The sequence below is a fragment of the Pseudorasbora parva genome, chromosome 16, assembly GCF_024679245.1.
Source record: "Pseudorasbora parva isolate DD20220531a chromosome 16, ASM2467924v1, whole genome shotgun sequence".
Lineage (NCBI taxonomy): Eukaryota > Metazoa > Chordata > Actinopteri > Cypriniformes > Gobionidae > Pseudorasbora > Pseudorasbora parva.
Window position 1 is genome coordinate 28726458 of NC_090187.1, and position 17044 is coordinate 28743501.

Here is a 17044-nt window from a genome sequence, read left to right on the forward strand (position 1 = left end):
TGAAGTTTTTTTTTTTTTTTTATGTCCTAGTTTAGTTTGTTGCTGTCATAATGCAATTTAGAACCTGGACATTTTAATTTTTGCAACTTGGCTGCAAAAATGGTTAATATTGCGAGTCGGACGTATTCGAAAGAGACCTCTCTTCAGTCAATAATTCGGTTAATTCAGTTAACCAAGACGAGACGCTCGCATCGATTCGTGAACAATTCATTCGTACCGCTTTTGTGAACCGGTTCAAACGATTCATCGCAAGATCCGACTCCATAGGTCCCTGAAGAATCGGTCATCGCTTGTTAAAAACAACTGTCTGTGAGAATGAACGCCGCGAGTTTCAGAGATTGCAAGGTAAATTAGGAATTTATTTTCAATATAGTGCGTATAACGTTTTCCCTAGTTATCATGACTAACTTTGTATAGGCTTCTCGAGATGAGAACGCAACAACGAACTGTAAATGTCTATAAAAGTTTACGTTAACCCTTTTGGCAGTGGGATTAAGTTGTTTCCTTTCTTAAACAACTTAACAGTAGAACGAGCTATTGTATCACATGCCCGAAGTGCACATTACAGTCTGTACAAAAACTGTGTAATGCTTAACAACACACTGTAACAACAGCACACTGTTAGAACTGATTGTGATCCGTCAGGAAAATCGCGTTCAGTTTGTAATTTGATACATTAATGTATCCTTGTTTACAGTAAAGTAATGTAATTTATCTACGTAATGTTCTGCACAGTATGCATTTGGGTGTTGCATTGTGGCAAAAACTAATTCAAAAATATCTTACTTGGCCATCAAATGTCAGTTACCCTATGAATGTGACCTTTGTGCATGTATGTGTTAGGCATGGGAATCAGAGGGTCTGCCGCTGTCCACCAGCAGTAATGAGGCCTGTAAACTATATGATGCTATACTGTCTCAGGTAGATATACTCACGGATTTTTGATAACTGTGTTTTTGCTTCTGCTTATAACTGACCTGAATGTTATGTCTCTGTTAATCAGTATGTGACTTGGCGTAATGATGAGACACTGGGAGGAATAGAAGGCTGTATGTCAGCTGTCAGAGCTGCAGACCCGGACTTTGGTATGAGATTACAACACTGAATATTGTAGTGTGTCCTGTCAAAAGTCACTGAAAAAAGGTGGATACTTGATTCTGTATTGATAACTTGTTGAAAGTTGTTTCCACAGAACAAAGCAAGATAAAATAATTAATTGAAGAAAAAAAAAAAAAAAAAAAAAAAAAAAAAAATATATATATATATATATATATATATATATATATATTATTTTATTTTTTATTTTTTATTTTTTTCCTCTGGGCAATTGTTTTTGGACTTTGTGTATGGCACTTCTAACTTGTCCTCCATAATTGCGAGTTTATATCTCACAATTCCAACTTTATTTCTAACAATTCCAACTTTATTTCTCAAAAATAGGAGTTTATATATAGAAAGGAAACCAGAATTGATAATATACATATCTCATATATATGCTAATTTTTTGAGAAGGACCTGTGTGTGTGTGTGTATATGTATATATATATATATATATATATATATATATATATATATATATATATATATATATATATATATATATATATATATATATATATATATATATATATACACACACTTTTTTGATATATACTTTTATATACTTTTTTTCCTCAAAATAAAATGCAAGACCCATCACTCTGTTGGGGTTTATTCTGCGATAACAACCGGCTGGGTGTACATTATCCCTTACATATAATATTTTAAGATATAAATTCGCAATTTTGAGGAAAAAAAAGTAGCTATACATTTGGAATTGCAAGAAATAAAGTCTTGAAGGTTTTTCCTTCTTCTCACAAATTTGTGAGTTATAAAGTCTGAATTCCGAGATATAAACTTCTGAGATTTACAAGTTATAAACCCAGAATTGCAAGTTAACAGTATGACTCGCAGTTCTGATTTTTTATTTCTCACAAAATCGTGAGATGTTAACTTGCAATTGCTATGTAATTTGGTAAGTTAGTGTGATAATGTACAATCAGCTGGTCATTATCACAAGATAAACCCCTTTCAGGGTTATACAAGCCATCTATGGTCTTCCTACAGTAAGTCCTCATTAGTGTCTCCATTGTGCTGCAGTTATGGGTCATGTGATCTCTACTGGGCTGGAGTTGGTGGGCACAGGAAGTTCAGTCCTGCGGGATGAGAGATTGGCCAGCGCTGTGAGGAAGACTGTGGAGCTGGCTAACTGTCAGGAGCTCACACCCAGAGAGCGAAACCATGTGAAAGCCATGGAGCTCTTCTCTAAAGGGTGAGTTCACATGAAACAGACTAAGAGCTGCGCAAGAACATTCATCTGGGGACATTATGAATGTTTAACATCTGCCCACTCTAAAAAAAAAAAGTTTTTTTCTAATTAATTTAAAGCAAGGTTGCCTTTGGCCAACAAGCAGTTTTGAATTTGCTCTTTTAAGATTCATGTTCCCTCTACTGTATCCTTGGGCTATAAAGAGTGTGACTGTCATATGAAGCTAAATTTTAGCTTGATTAAAGTTCTTGAATAAAGCAGCCTTTTTACAGAAGTTTCCCTGTCATTTAAGTTCTCAGCTCTAATGAAATTTTCTTTAGTAAAATCAATAGAATTCTGTGAAAAGATCACTTTTAAAAGAGGGTTCAGAGGTGACTAATACATTTTGCAAATTTTAGTTGGCAAAACACAACATTTCTGATCTGAGAAGGATCTTCTCAAAATATCTATAACTGTAATGCAGTGTTGCTATCATTAAATACAATTAAAATGATTTTCATTAATTGCAATAAACTTGAAATATAAATATAAGATAAAAATTTAATTTTAAAACTTTAAAAACTTAATTTTAAATGTTGCCTTGAAATAAAAAAATGACAAAAAATAATAAGTAAAATGACAAAAGATAAATAGTATAATAGTAGATAAATAATACTGAAATAAAACTGCTGTGCTAAGTAAATGTAAAGGGAATTTTTTAAATGAATGAATTGTATTGATTGGTGTGTTTCAGAGCCCTGCACAAGGCCTGTGAGGTTTGGGAGGGTGTTCTGGCAGATCACCCCACAGACTTGCTGGCACTGAAGTTTTCCCATGATGGGTTCTTCTACCTGGGTGAACAGATTCAGATGAGGGACTCGGTGGCCAGAGTGCTGCCCCACTGGAAACCGCATATGCCGTTCTACAGGCAGGTGCTTGTGCTCCACCGATGCCAATCTGAATGCTGGCTTGATATAATTTTACTGTGTGTAGCAAAATAATTTCTTTTAAATAATGATTATTTTTTTGTACTTATTTAACAAATAAAAGGAAATCCCGCACACCATCAATACTTGCAAAAAATCTAAAACTTTTTATTAGCAACATTTTGGTCTCTTGACCTTCATCAGGCTAGCCTAGAAATCTAGACACACCCTAGCAGCAGGAAATCTAATCTGTCCGCGAGTGTCGTCTAGCAACTCTCAATACAGTTCTGAGCTGTAAACGCCAAACTCTGGGCGGGCCAATTAGATCGTGTGTAGAGTCGGTGGGCTTAACGTAATGACGACGGCCGAGTTGCGCGCGTGCTTCTAGTAAACACAGAAACTGAAGAACGGTGGTCTTTCGAAAAGGCTTTGACTGCGACTCTGGAAGACTTGGAGTTAAGCTTTTCTCTGAGAAAAGAACAAAGAACGACACTAAAGTCATTCTTAAAAAGGGAAGATGTGTTCGGAGTTTAGCCGACCGGATACGGCGAATGTTTAATCTATCAACAAGCTCTGTTTCACCTTCGTTGCTCTGGTTGGTGTAGCGCTATCCTATCGCGTGCAGAGGGAGTTTGAAAGACAACCGTTTATCCCGCCCCTCGGATTGAGCCCTGTCAATGGTGAGTTTCCAGACCAAACATCTTGATGTGGGTTTGGCTTGTCAGGCTATCATCAGGCATATATAATACTCAGAATCCATGCCATTTAAAAAGGTAACATGAAACCATTGCAGAGAACCATTAATTAGTAAATCACACTCAATGACTGAATATCTCATTAGCAAAATCATTAGTACCACGACATCATACATGCACAAGCACAATATATAGATACACAAATACATATATTTAAATATATCCATACACATATAAATGGTTACATAAACACATGAAAAAACGTGTGTATATAATATATATATATATATATATATATATATATATATATATATATATATATATATATATATATATATATATATATATATATATATATATATATATATATATATATGTAAGGGATAATGTACACCCAGCCGGTTGTTATCGCAGAATAAACCCTGACAGAGTGATCAGGACCCCGACGCGAAGAGGAGGGTGCGGAGGGTGTTTGAAGCGGAGGGTGTTGAAGTCCATAAAAAATGCAGCTGTCCGTCAAATAACATGCTCCACACGGCTCCGATGGGTTAATAGAGCCTTCTGATTCGAATCGATGCGTTTTATGTAAGAAAAATATATATATTAAAAACGTTATAAAGGAAACCTGCCTTGAAGTCTTCCATTGTAACCCACGGCTGTTTAAGCCACAAGATGGTGCCAGCAGAAGTAGTACCGGTCAAGATAACTAGTAGTACCTGGATGAGCGGTTGTTATCTGGAAATAACATACCGCTGGAATGCGCGATTGACCAATCAGAATTAAGTATTTCACAGAGCTGATTTACTCTGTGCATTTTTTAATGTGATATATATATATATATCACATTAAATAATGCTTCATCGTTCATTCCCATAGGTGATAGAGTCTGAGGAGTAAAAATCCAGAACAACTTGCGTCTCTGTATGAGCTATTCAATATCGCCTCCTCTAGGCGACAACTTTTTCAATCCCACAAAGCCGTATAAAACACATCACGATTAAATACAAAAATGAGCCGCAACCGGATAATTAACGTTTTTTCTTCTAATCAAACTTTTATATTCACTTATTCTTTGTTTTAATTTGACGTTACGTTTTTCCAACATAACCCAGCCCACAAGGACAATGGATCGAATAAACAAAATGTGTAGGAACACGCATCATTTTTAACCATATTGTTAAAATATATGTATATTAAAAAATATTGAATTAATTCTTAGATTACGTGTGTTTCTACCTCTACACGTGTTGTATATCTGATTCGTTGTCCTTGTGGGTGAAAAACTTTGTATTGTGGCTTTTAAAACACACTGGGCCTCATTCATGAAATTTTCATAAATACATGAGGAAAGTTGGATTAATTTGTACATAACTGACCTTTGTTTACTGAATATAAACATTTAGTAACCAGCAATATTAGCTTATCTATTGTTGTTCAGTCATGTACAAGGGCGATCGTCCGTCTGTGTAGTATTTATCCCATCGCTCATCCACTGTGATTGGATCATGGCTGGGTAAAAAGTGACACTGATGAGCACTGCATTTTACTCAAAATGTTTTCAACTGCAAAAAAAAGAAAAAAAAGACAAGAAAGACAAAATGGGCAAACGAACTCATGCAATATTATTATGGTAGCCTAGCTAGTGCATCAAATTCAGTGTCATCAGTTTGCCTAAAAGAACAGAAAACGTTCACATGAGCAAATGTACACTTCTTTCGCACCAACTAACATGCAAATATTTTCATGAATCCAAAAATTTACATCTGAACGGCTACACGAAGGATTTACACAAAATAGTTTTCTGCTTGTATTTCATGAATGAGGCCCATTCTATTTTTCACATATTTTTTTTTTTTACTGATTTTTTTAAATATATATATTTTTTTCTTTAATAATTATAGATATTTTTTAGAATCCTACTTATTCCACGACAAACAAAAAAAATTAACCCTGAAATTAAATGTCAGTAAAATGCAAGTAAAATGTTTTCATTGGATGTGTTTTCCAGTTATCTTAAAGGGATGTATTCCTTTGGGCTTCTTGAGACTCATTTCTATGACGAAGCTGAAAAAATGGCAAAAGAGGTAGCATTTGTTTAATTGCATATTTAATTCATGTTATTCATTAGTATTGCTCACTACTTTCCAGTGTTGTGGCATAATGTGCAAAGAAATGACTAATTAGTCTATTAAACATGCATTATTAATTATAATTTTAATATTTATGTTATAAATCTGTTCTGAATGCAGCAGACACAAATGTGTTGTGCTTGTCTTGCAAAACCGGTGAAAATAAGTCCAAATGTCCAGTGTACTGTAAATTGAATATTTTATAGTATATTATTACTATAAAAATATACTAAAAATTATAATTAAAACAATTATAATTATAAAAAAATACTATTTTATAGTATAATATTTATTATATGTATTATAATATTTTATACAATTTGAATTATTTATATAATTATATATAAATATATAAATATTCTATTTATATAATTCTATATTTATATAATTATATATGCTATATGTTTTTGTTTTTTTTGTTTTGTTTTTTTTGATAAATCAAAATTACTTATTAACTGCAAGCACCATTATTATATTGCATTATTCCTGCAGGGCCTAGCTCTGACCCCTCAGGACGGTTGGAGTGTCCATGCTGTGGCTCATGTCCATGAAATGAAGGCAGAGGTGGACAAGGGGCTGAATTTCATGGCCTCTACAGAGAAAGACTGGGTGGTCAGTCTCAGAAAAATTATATAGAACTTGTGTTGTATGTTGTGTATATAAAAAAAAAATCAGGTCATATGATGTCTTATTTATCCCGTAAAGGTGTGTGACATGTTGGCGTGCCATAATTACTGGCACTGGGCTCTATATCATATTGAGAAGGTAAAGGGAGACAGCATAGTCACATCAATTACAAAAAAAAAAAAAAAAAAAAAAAAAGTTACTTTTTTCCATGTATATTTCATGGATTTTTTTTTTTTTTTTTTCACAGGGGAATTATGAGGAAGCTTTGAAGATTTTTGATGAGCAGGTCAGTGCGTCTGGCATTACATTTAGAAGTGACATGGTATACTGTGGTTTGCATTTTAATACAAATGTTTGTTTCTGAATGGTAGTCCTTTGGAGTACCAAATCATGGTGTGTGAATATGGTAAAATATTCAGTATATATCCAAGTTACTGCCATATGATGCCACCTGAGGTATCGCCACGGTGCTTAAATCTTGTAGACATGTGGTGAATGTAATTAGTTACACCAGGGGAGAAATGTAAATTCCGTCTCGTGTTCCATATGGAATGCGACGGATTCAGGCTGGTGAAAGTTAAATTGATTTAGGCAGGAGCATATGGGTGTCAAGCCTAGTTTTTTCCAGGGCAAACTCTTTAGACTACACTCTCTTGAATATATGAATCATTCGTTCATTTACTGCAGGTACACACTGTCAACAGACCATCAGTTTATGGAAGTTAGAATACTGAGAGTTGTCAAGCTAAAGTTAGAATTAGATGCATTAATTTAATAACCATTCATTCTTTATATTATAAAATCTGTAAAAAGTGACAATAGAATATTTTTACATTCATCTCAGCGGGTGCCTTTAGCCTCCGTGAAGACTCTTAAGTAGAATGCTTAATATTTAGAAAGTTGTTAAAAATGTAAATAACACTGTAATAACTTTCAAAGCCATTAACAAAGATTACATAACTTAAAAGTTCAGTTATATAAAGTGCAGTAATTAATGTAGAGTATATTCATATTATGAATCTACATGGCTAGAGGATTGTGGATCCACAATAACACATCTGTGCTTGTTGAAAGTTTAATATTAACATGGAGTTGGGCCTCCCCTTTGCTTTTATATCATCTTTCACACATCTGGGAAGGCTGGTTGGATGCTGGAATGGATGCTAAGATTCACTTCCATTCAGACACAAGGCATGGGTGATAGGTAATGATGATGGGCATTAGAGACCTGGCTGACATGCGCGTTTAAAGGGGTCATGACGTGAAAAATCACATAAGACTTGATCTTTTGACATATCCTGCAACTTTCATAGCTTAAATCATCCTTATTATAAACAAAATATTTATTTAATCATTTTCCAAAAACAGTTTAAACAGCTCGTTTGTGTCTCTGTACAGACTTCAATTAAATCCCAAAAGAATCTTTCGCAAAGAATCCCGTTGAAGGATTTTATGTTTGTCCGGAGCATTTTGTTTTGTCAGAGTAATGGAGAGTTCGTAAAGAAACTTGTTGACAGATGAAGCAGCCAACTGTACTAGATCTGACAGCAGCTGCATCACAAACCGTAAGTAAATGATTTCATAATGCTTTGTCTGTAAATTACGGTTTTATATGGATGTTTTTAAAACGCTTAGTCTCATACAGTAGCGAGTGGGTGGCCTCGCCCACTGACGTGTTAGTGAGATGACAAGGAGAGGAGAGGAGAGGAGAGGAGAGGAGAGGAGAGGAGAGGAGAGAGATACAGGATCACTGGACTAAAAATAACATTACCTTCCAAATGTATTTATTTACAACAATGTGAATGTCTCAGTTGAGCATACTTATTTGTATTCGATACATTTCACTGTGGATTCTTTGATAACTCATTCGGAATTTCAGCGCAGGCTTGGTAAACAAACTTTTACGATGTGGACTCAACAGTAATGCCACAACATGCAAGTAAATGTGTTAATGCCTAATGCCTGATCTTTGACCAGTGATTTCTGATGTGTAACGATTCCGATACAGTCAAATGTTCTTTGCCTATGTGTCAACTTGCAAATGGTCAACTTCACATTGTTTCTCTTAGTAGGATGAAAATAATCTGTTTAAATTATGATTATATAGAAATCGACGAAAGAACGCTCCCTTAACAATCGCTGCTGTCAGTCAAACAGAGCAAGTTGATCAGTGACTCACGCCAAAACTCCTGTAATAATCAACGAATATCTTATGTAGAAAGTAATTGTTCTTTAACAATTATTATTAAATATATAGAAAATAATTAAATATATAGAAAATAATCTATATATTTGTTTTTGTTTGTGCAAAACTTAATTGACATTATAAGTGAACCTCATGGAACAAATTGAAATAAAAATGCATATCATGACCCCTTTAAACGAATTCCAGGGCATGGCGTCATGTCAGTCATGTTCTTTGGTATTGGACCTCTCTTTGTGCCAACCATACTAAAACAATAAATACACCCACTTTTATTTAAAATGTTGATGATTGCACAGCCATATGCTTGATTTTATGTACCTCTCAGTAATGAACGTAGCTGAAATTGTCAAACCGGTTGATTAAAAAATGGCATCCATATTCTTTTCTGGGGGTCAAATGGTGTGTATGAATTAGTTTCATGACCTGTCAAGCTCATTACATAATGTAACAATTATGATGGATTGTTGACTAGATGTGGAATTGAAATGACTGGTGATTTGACATTTAAAACCTTTTTTCAGGTTTATCAGCGCTGTGTGAAGTCTGGAGCCATGCTGGACACCGTTGATTCTTGTTCATTGCTCTACAGACTAGAGCTGGAAGGTGAGATATCATTCAGTCTTAAAACAGAGGTTGGAACACATTTGCCAGTTTAATCACTGACGTCTGCACTGGAATATAACGTGTGAATCTGCTGTGGTGACAAGCCCCAATGTGGTGTGAAGACTGGTGTTTGGAAAGTTCCTGAACCTCGAAAATTAGTGTTCTTTGGGTAGAGAACTTGACTGGTGAACACAACAGATGGGAGATCTATATATATATATATTCATTGTCTTAAATGATTATATGCTTAAAGATGCAGTCTGTAACTTTTTGTGCTCTAGGGGTTAACAACAGAACTACATGCATCTTGCAGAAGAGTATTACAGCAGGAGCTACTTCTCTCTAAGTCTATGGCAAGTCACGCAGTGCTCAGTTTATATTGGGACTATTTCAGACCGGTCTGGCAGGGACTGCTGCGGAGTTCCTGCCAGACCGGTCTGAAATAGTCCCAATATAAACACTTATTATAAATGTGCCATAATGATTCAGGGTAAGACAAAAACACGGTTTGGAAAATGGATTCATGTTGGACATTTTCATTATATCATTTTTTTTAAATCTTAAACACAAAAAAGTTACGGACAGCAGCTTTAAAACAAGTAGGGTAAAAAAACTATTGCACTTTTAAAGGGTTACTTCAGCGATTTGCATAAACTCATTATATTGAACAGACACATTCAGTTTTTAATTGTAGTGTCTTCTTCAACTCAGTCACAGTAATCCAGTTGGTGGCTTTGGGAATGGCCTCACTGGGCAGCGAAGCATTCTGGGAATTGTAGTCTTTCATCCCCATGAGACAAAAACAAATTTCTGTCTTTTCTCAGTCTAGAAAGCACCAAATTCAAAAATAATTTCATATTTCTACTACATTTATGACCCAGTTTAATTACAGATTCATCTTCCCAGCGCTGAAGTACCCCTTTGAGAAAAAACGTATCTGAAAACCGAAAGTATTATATTACACAATTTTGCAAAGTTTATTGGGAAATGAGATTATTACTGATTAATAAAAATATATATTTGCAGTCAAGTAAAAAGTTTCCTCTTGGATGCGATAACAGGAGGAGTTTACAGTGCAATATATGAAGTTCAGTTTGGTTACAAGAGAGATACTTTGCCCTCTGGGACACGAGGACTTGTGAAAGATAAATGAAAGATAAAAAGAAGTTCAACCTTTGGTTTGAAAAATGACTAACGTTACAGAAAAACTACTCCATTTTATTTAGCTTATTTATGGGATGTGAAGACGTCATGATCTCTTTTCAAGGACATGTTTAAAGTCTTTGCTGAAAACTGTAGTCAACTTTTATAATGCTTTCAATGAGCTTTACAGAAATATTAACTAGTCACATATTGCCAGCTTACGTCAGCAAAAAAAAAAAAAATTCCATTATAAAACTACTGTCAGGGTTTACTAAAGACATTTATGGAAAAATTTGCTATGAAAAGTCATGGACATTGCAGCTGACCTTGTTGTTTCCCTTTGAGATGCAACATTTATGGGAGGAGAATATTTAAATTATGAAAAGTAGGCCTGGTTTCACAGACAAGGCTTAGATTAAGCCAGGATTAATAAAAGGCCTTAGTTAGGACATTTAAGTAGCTTTTATAAAAATGCCATAGAAAAATAAAAATACGGATGTGCATCTTGAGACAAAACAATGGCACTGATATTTAAGATTTGTCAGTGCAAGTTACTTTCAGTTAAAACGGCTCAAACGTGTATTTTAGTCTGGGACTAGGGTCTGTGGAACCTTTTTGGGAAATCAATTTACAGGTATTTTGTGGCATTATTTTAAAAGGTTAGTTCACCCAAAACTGAAAATTAGCCCATGATTTACTCACCCTTCAAGTCATCCTAGGTGTATATTACATTCTTCTTTCAAATGAATGCAATCAGATTTAAAAGCTTTATAATGTCAGTGGATGGGTGTTTCTCTTTTGAAGTCCATAAAAGTGCATCTATTAATCATAAGAGTGCTCCACACAGCTCTGGGGGTGGTGGTGGTGAGGGGGCTTCTGAAGTGAGGCATTGCATTTGTGTAAGAAAATATACATATTTAAAACTTTACAAACTCTAATCTTTAACTTCTGCTAACTGTTGTACGCGCCTTCACGAGAGACTGCTGTTCCAGCGTATGACGCAGGACGCTCTGATGAGAATATGTTAGTTCTTGCGAGAAACAAGTTTTGTTTCGCTCTATCCTCTGCGGTTTCACGTTCGTCACCAGAACTTCGCCTGTGTCCTACATCATACGCTGGAACACCAGTCTCTTGTGAAACCACGTCTCTCGTAAAAACAGACAACATACAATTAATCTTATGAGCTCAAGTGGGACAGGACAGAGTTCACTTGAACTTTGGTATTCAAACATGAACTTTTGCACCGCCGTATTCACATACGTATGAATACAAATTCATGAATGGATTGCGAAGTCTAGCGTGACCTGGAGGGATGCTGGCAGCGGCCAGTCAAGTGTCCCTTGCTGCCTGGTGTAGCTGCCGGTAGGCATGGTTCAGAAACACAGATGAGCTGCGATAGTGGGATCTTAAACTGAATATGTTTGGTTAATGAATAAGAGGCATGTTTTGGTGCTGAAAAGCACAGAAGTAGTGCAATTGGGTGTTTGTGTGTATAAAATATGTTTTCTCAGCAGGTGTGAGTGTGAAGGACCGCTACCGAGAGCTGCTCCAGGTGACCCAGCCACATACAGAGGACCACACATTACTTTTCAATGACCTGCACTTCCTCATGGTTTCCCTGGGTAGCAAGGAGACCGTCACCACTCAGCGCCTTCTGGGGAGTCTGCAGGAACTAGCTAAGTGAGCCGCACGCATTACATAACACACTTAAGAGATTACATTACAGCCAGGTTCTGTTCAGGGGTGGGAGTTTGTGGAGGCTGTGTTGTGGACAAATGTAGCGCGTCTTCAGGCTCTGTATGAGATTTCTTAGACATTTCCCTGCTCTGGGGAAGACTGGCATCCTCAAGGCTGATGTGATGCATGCATATTTATGCCCATTATGGCCAAAACAAACGTCTGGTAAAGGTTGTACAGAAGGAATACAAAGTGTATTGAAAGTATATCCAAGCACAAAAAATACATTTCTTGTCAGCATGCTGTATTTTATAAGATAACATGTTGAAGAGGAATCCTCTGGGAGCAGCACAGCATCTGTTCAAGGAGAGCAGTGTTTTTTCAAAGAGCACAATGTTCTTCGTTATCCACTTTTAATTTATTTAGGCTTTTTGTAACAATTTTAGACACACACACACACACACACACACACACACACACACACACACACACACACACACACACACACACACACACACACACACACACACACACACACACACACACACACACACACACACACACACACACACACACACACACACGTGTGGGGGTGGGGCTGGTAAACCCTACGTTATGGAGACAAAATGTCCCCACAATTGGTCCCCATGAGGAAAACATCTTATAAATAATACTAAGTGATATTTTTTGACAATGTAAAAATACAGAATGTTTCCTGGGATGGGTAGGTTTAGGGGTAGGGGCAGTGTACGGGGATAAAATATACTGTTTACAGTATTAAAACCAGTTTTTTTTTAAACAGGACAATCTGCATAGCCTGGATGCCAGTCAAATCTTGCCCCGCCCACAACATATGAGTTCGGGAAATTCCGTCTGAACTTGATCTGTTGTGGAGCAACTATACCCGGACAGGAGCTGTTCGGACCAATCAAATTGTCCTTTATACGATAATGGACAGATGATCAACGTAATGTAATCATTCACGTCTCCAAAGAGTGCTTGGGTTGAATTTTTTCAAATTCTAAATGGAGAAATTGTTCGTATATGCATTCACCTTAACTATTCAAAAATGATGATCGTGTTGGTATGTACTCCGTGTATCCTGAAATTCTTTTACAACACCGGCAAAGATCATTTACACTCATCTTCTTCTTCTACTTCTTCCAGTGTGCGTGTAGTTCTGTTGACAACTATGCGTCGTTCCATTGCTCTGATTGGTTGTAGGTCTATCCAATTGAGGTCTTTCCTGGTTCGGTTGAAACACGCCCCATAATCACAGCCCAATGGAGCTAACCTGACGTGGTCATTCTCATTTCTAGTCAGAATATGAGTCTGAAACTGCTCCATTGGGCTGTGATTAGGGGGCGTGTTTCAACCGAAACAGGAAAGACATCAATTGGATAGACCTACAACCAATCAGAGCAACGAAGCAACGCATTGTCAAATGTCAACATAGTTCAAACTGCACTGTGTTGCCAAGTCCGCGTTTTTTCCGCGGGTTGTTTTCTATGTCCGCGGGTTGAAGCGACTATTGTGTGATATATAGACCCATGAGTGCGAATTTTAGCAGGCAACCTTGCCAAAATAACACACATTTTACCCACCAAACCCCCCGAAAAGCTATTGTTTAGGGCTAGTAGTTGGCGGGTTTTGTTGTAAAAACTTGGCAACCCCATCTGCACGCGTGCTGAAATCAGGCTGGAATACATGATCTTTGCCGGTGTTGTAAACAAATAAAATAATTTAATGATACACGGAGTACTTACCCAACATGATCATCATTTCTGAGAGAAATTGTGAAGGTGAATACATACACAAGCAAGCTCTCCGTTTAGGATTCAAACAAATATAATCCAAGCCCCTTTGATGACGCGCATGATTATGTTACTGTTTAATATCTGTCCGTCATCGGCTAAAGCCCGCCCTGATGATTTCATTGGTCAGAACAGTTTCTGTTCGGGGATAATTACTCCTCTATGGAGCAAGGCCAGACCGTACTGCGCGACCTAAAAATGTTGTGGGCGGGGCTAAGTTCAGCTGGCATCCAGGCTACAATGGAGCAGTATCAGACTCATATTCTGACTAGAAATGAATGTGACAACGTCAGGCTATAAAGGTTTATAATTTCAAAATAAACCTGTAATACTGTAATTTTTTTCTTCTTTTTTCTCTTCTTTAATCTCTTCGTGGACCACCTAGCAATCTCTTGTGATCTCCCAGTTTGAAAATGGAAAATGTATAAAGCCTACTTAGAAACTGGTAGCGCTAAGCACTAAAATCCATGCAAAGGTTCACATTTTGTAAAACGTTCTAAGCAGGTATACACACTTTTCTGCAGGTATTTGGAAATCTAAGCAATTCTTGCCACTCGCACTTCTCAAGTAAAGGATTTGGACGTTGACTGCTGCTCTTTTATATGTTAATGTCTTTAAAGCCTGTATAACATATAGTGACTAGGCAAAATCCAAAAAAGTCATATGTGTTGTATAGTATATGGAGTGACAATAGACATATGTCTGTTTTCCTCCTCCAGAGACCCAGCAGAAAACCGTCAGCTCCAGATAGCTGAGCGTGTGGGGCTGCCCATGTGTCAGGCTCTGCTGGAGTATGATCAGGGAAACTACAGCCAGGCCGTGGAGCTGCTTAAACCCATCAGAGACCGCTTTGTAGAGATAGGGGGCAGTGACGCACAGGTCTTTCACCGCTTCACTGCAGTATGTATTAGATATAAGCTGTGTTCCTACTCTAAACAACCTTCTTATTTGTTCCTCTGCAGAGAGATGTTTTCAATCAGCTCCTTATTCATGCTGCCATGAAGTCGGGAAACAAAGAACACCAACGCTTTGCCAGGTAAACGTTGTGTTCTAACCCTCTAAGTGGAACATGGTTTTCAAAAACCTAATTTGTTGTCTTTTGTGCTTTTATTCTGCTCTTGGTGGTGTTAGATTTACAGCTGAAGATCTATAGACAGTGTAGGATACATGATGACAATTAGCACATTACCACAATTAGCCCCGTTAACTTCCATTGTAAGAAAAATCTTGAAGATGTTTAGCATTTTGGAATGACAAGAGAGCTGAAATCGTTAAGTTTTGTTTTTATTAGTACAATTATGATAATGCTAGTTGACATAACAGGTGTGTTCATATACGTAAATCCACAAATAATAAAAAATAAATAAAAAATAAAATAAACTGGTCAAACAGCTTCATTGAGGTAATACAAAAAAATATATATTTATATATATATATATATACTTGACTTGAGTATGACTAAATGATGACCGATTGGGTGAACTATCCCTTTTAGCCCGGGTTTCTCAGTTCATCATGAACCTCAACAGAGTTCTTTTAGGGTTCAGACTTTTAGATTTTACTGTTTAATATTTAATCTTCTAGTCGCTATCAACTAATCTGTGTTATAAACACAGATGTCTTTCCAAGGCTAGATGATAAACAACTTTTGCTAACTGAATAGAATAATACATCAAAAGCCACTGCCAAATACCTTTATAAAGGGGAAAAAAGTGAAATTTCTCGGCATTCAATGAACTGGTTTGTGAACAAAGGCACACGACAGATTGAAAGTGCACAGTTGGCAGCACAGTGCACAGTTGATTTCTATTTTCATATAGAAATCAGTAAAATTGCTATACAAGGCCACAGTGTTCCCATTAAAGATGAAATGTAATGTCAATAAGTCAAGTCACCTTTTTTTTTGTCACCACCAAGTCACCATTTTTATAGCGCTTTATACAATGCAGAATGTTTCGAAGCAGTTCACAGTGTTAACAGGAAAATAATGCAACAGAATTTGAATCGCTCTGGAAAAAACAGTGATGTCATCGTCCAACTCAGTTCAATTATCACGCAGATCAGTGATATAGTTGAATATTTCGTATCCCCATATATATGCAAGCAAAAAGCCAAAGCCGACAAAGAGCGATGGTGGCAAGGAACAAAAACTCCATCAGGTGACAGAATGGAGAAATAAACCTTGGGAGAAACCAGGCTTCCATTAAAGCGGCAATTAATTATAATTATAATCAAACTGTCTGCAGGATGCCAGGTATTTCTGTGTAATTCGGTTTCAATCAGAAATGTACATGTTGCGTTTTATTAGTATGCAATGCTCATAAATCGAAATCCTTCCAAATTTCAAACTCCCACCTGTTCTACACAGGTTGCACATAAAATTAAGTCCATGTGAATGTTTTTAAAACGCCTCATTTAGACAGCAGTGTTGCCCTACTGGGGGTTTTCTTGGACTCTTTCTAAGGAAGCAGGTGTTGTTGTGTTTTTGTCCCTAGATGCATGCTGACCGAGAGAGTCGCAGTGCGGCCAAACTCCCTGCTCACAGACCGTCTGATCCAGAGAGCCCACTCCTTACACGTTTAAATTCAAACCATATTCCCTTCTTGCTTAACAACCTGTCCTCTGGTTGTTTAATTACAGGCCGCTTTCCTAACTCATTTAACTACAGACATACGATCAGAGAGCTCTGCGTACCGCCCAAGAGTTTGCACTCAACGGTCTCCTTTTAATGGGTTCACTCCTCTGACAACGTCTAACTGCTAGTCTAGTCTCTTCCTTTGCAAGACATAAATTAAAGAACAAAGAAATGCCTCGCAAAGATATTTTGCATTACATGTTATTTAAGTCCGAGCAGTATTTTCTCTCTAGGCATACAACAAATGACTGTGATTATTCAATGCTGTGTGCATTAAAAAGGAACTTACAAATCTGCCTCCA

At 36.7% G+C, this 17044-nt stretch overlaps 1 protein-coding gene across 1 annotated transcript; it reads left to right on the top strand.

Annotated features, from left to right (window-relative positions):
- The first annotated feature begins 203 nt into the window (after positions 1–203).
- Positions 204–17038, top strand: ttc38 (tetratricopeptide repeat domain 38). The gene is made up of 14 exons (XM_067420222.1): positions 204–345; positions 844–921; positions 1004–1085; positions 2140–2311; positions 3042–3215; positions 5917–5992; positions 6530–6649; positions 6743–6802; positions 6912–6950; positions 9392–9473; positions 12131–12296; positions 14827–14986; positions 15070–15143; positions 16603–17038. The coding sequence occupies exons 1-14, from the start codon at positions 316–318 to the stop codon at positions 16688–16690; spliced, it is 1401 nt and encodes a 466-aa protein (XP_067276323.1). The 5' UTR covers positions 204–315; the 3' UTR covers positions 16691–17038.
- Positions 17039–17044: the final 6 nt, after the last annotated feature.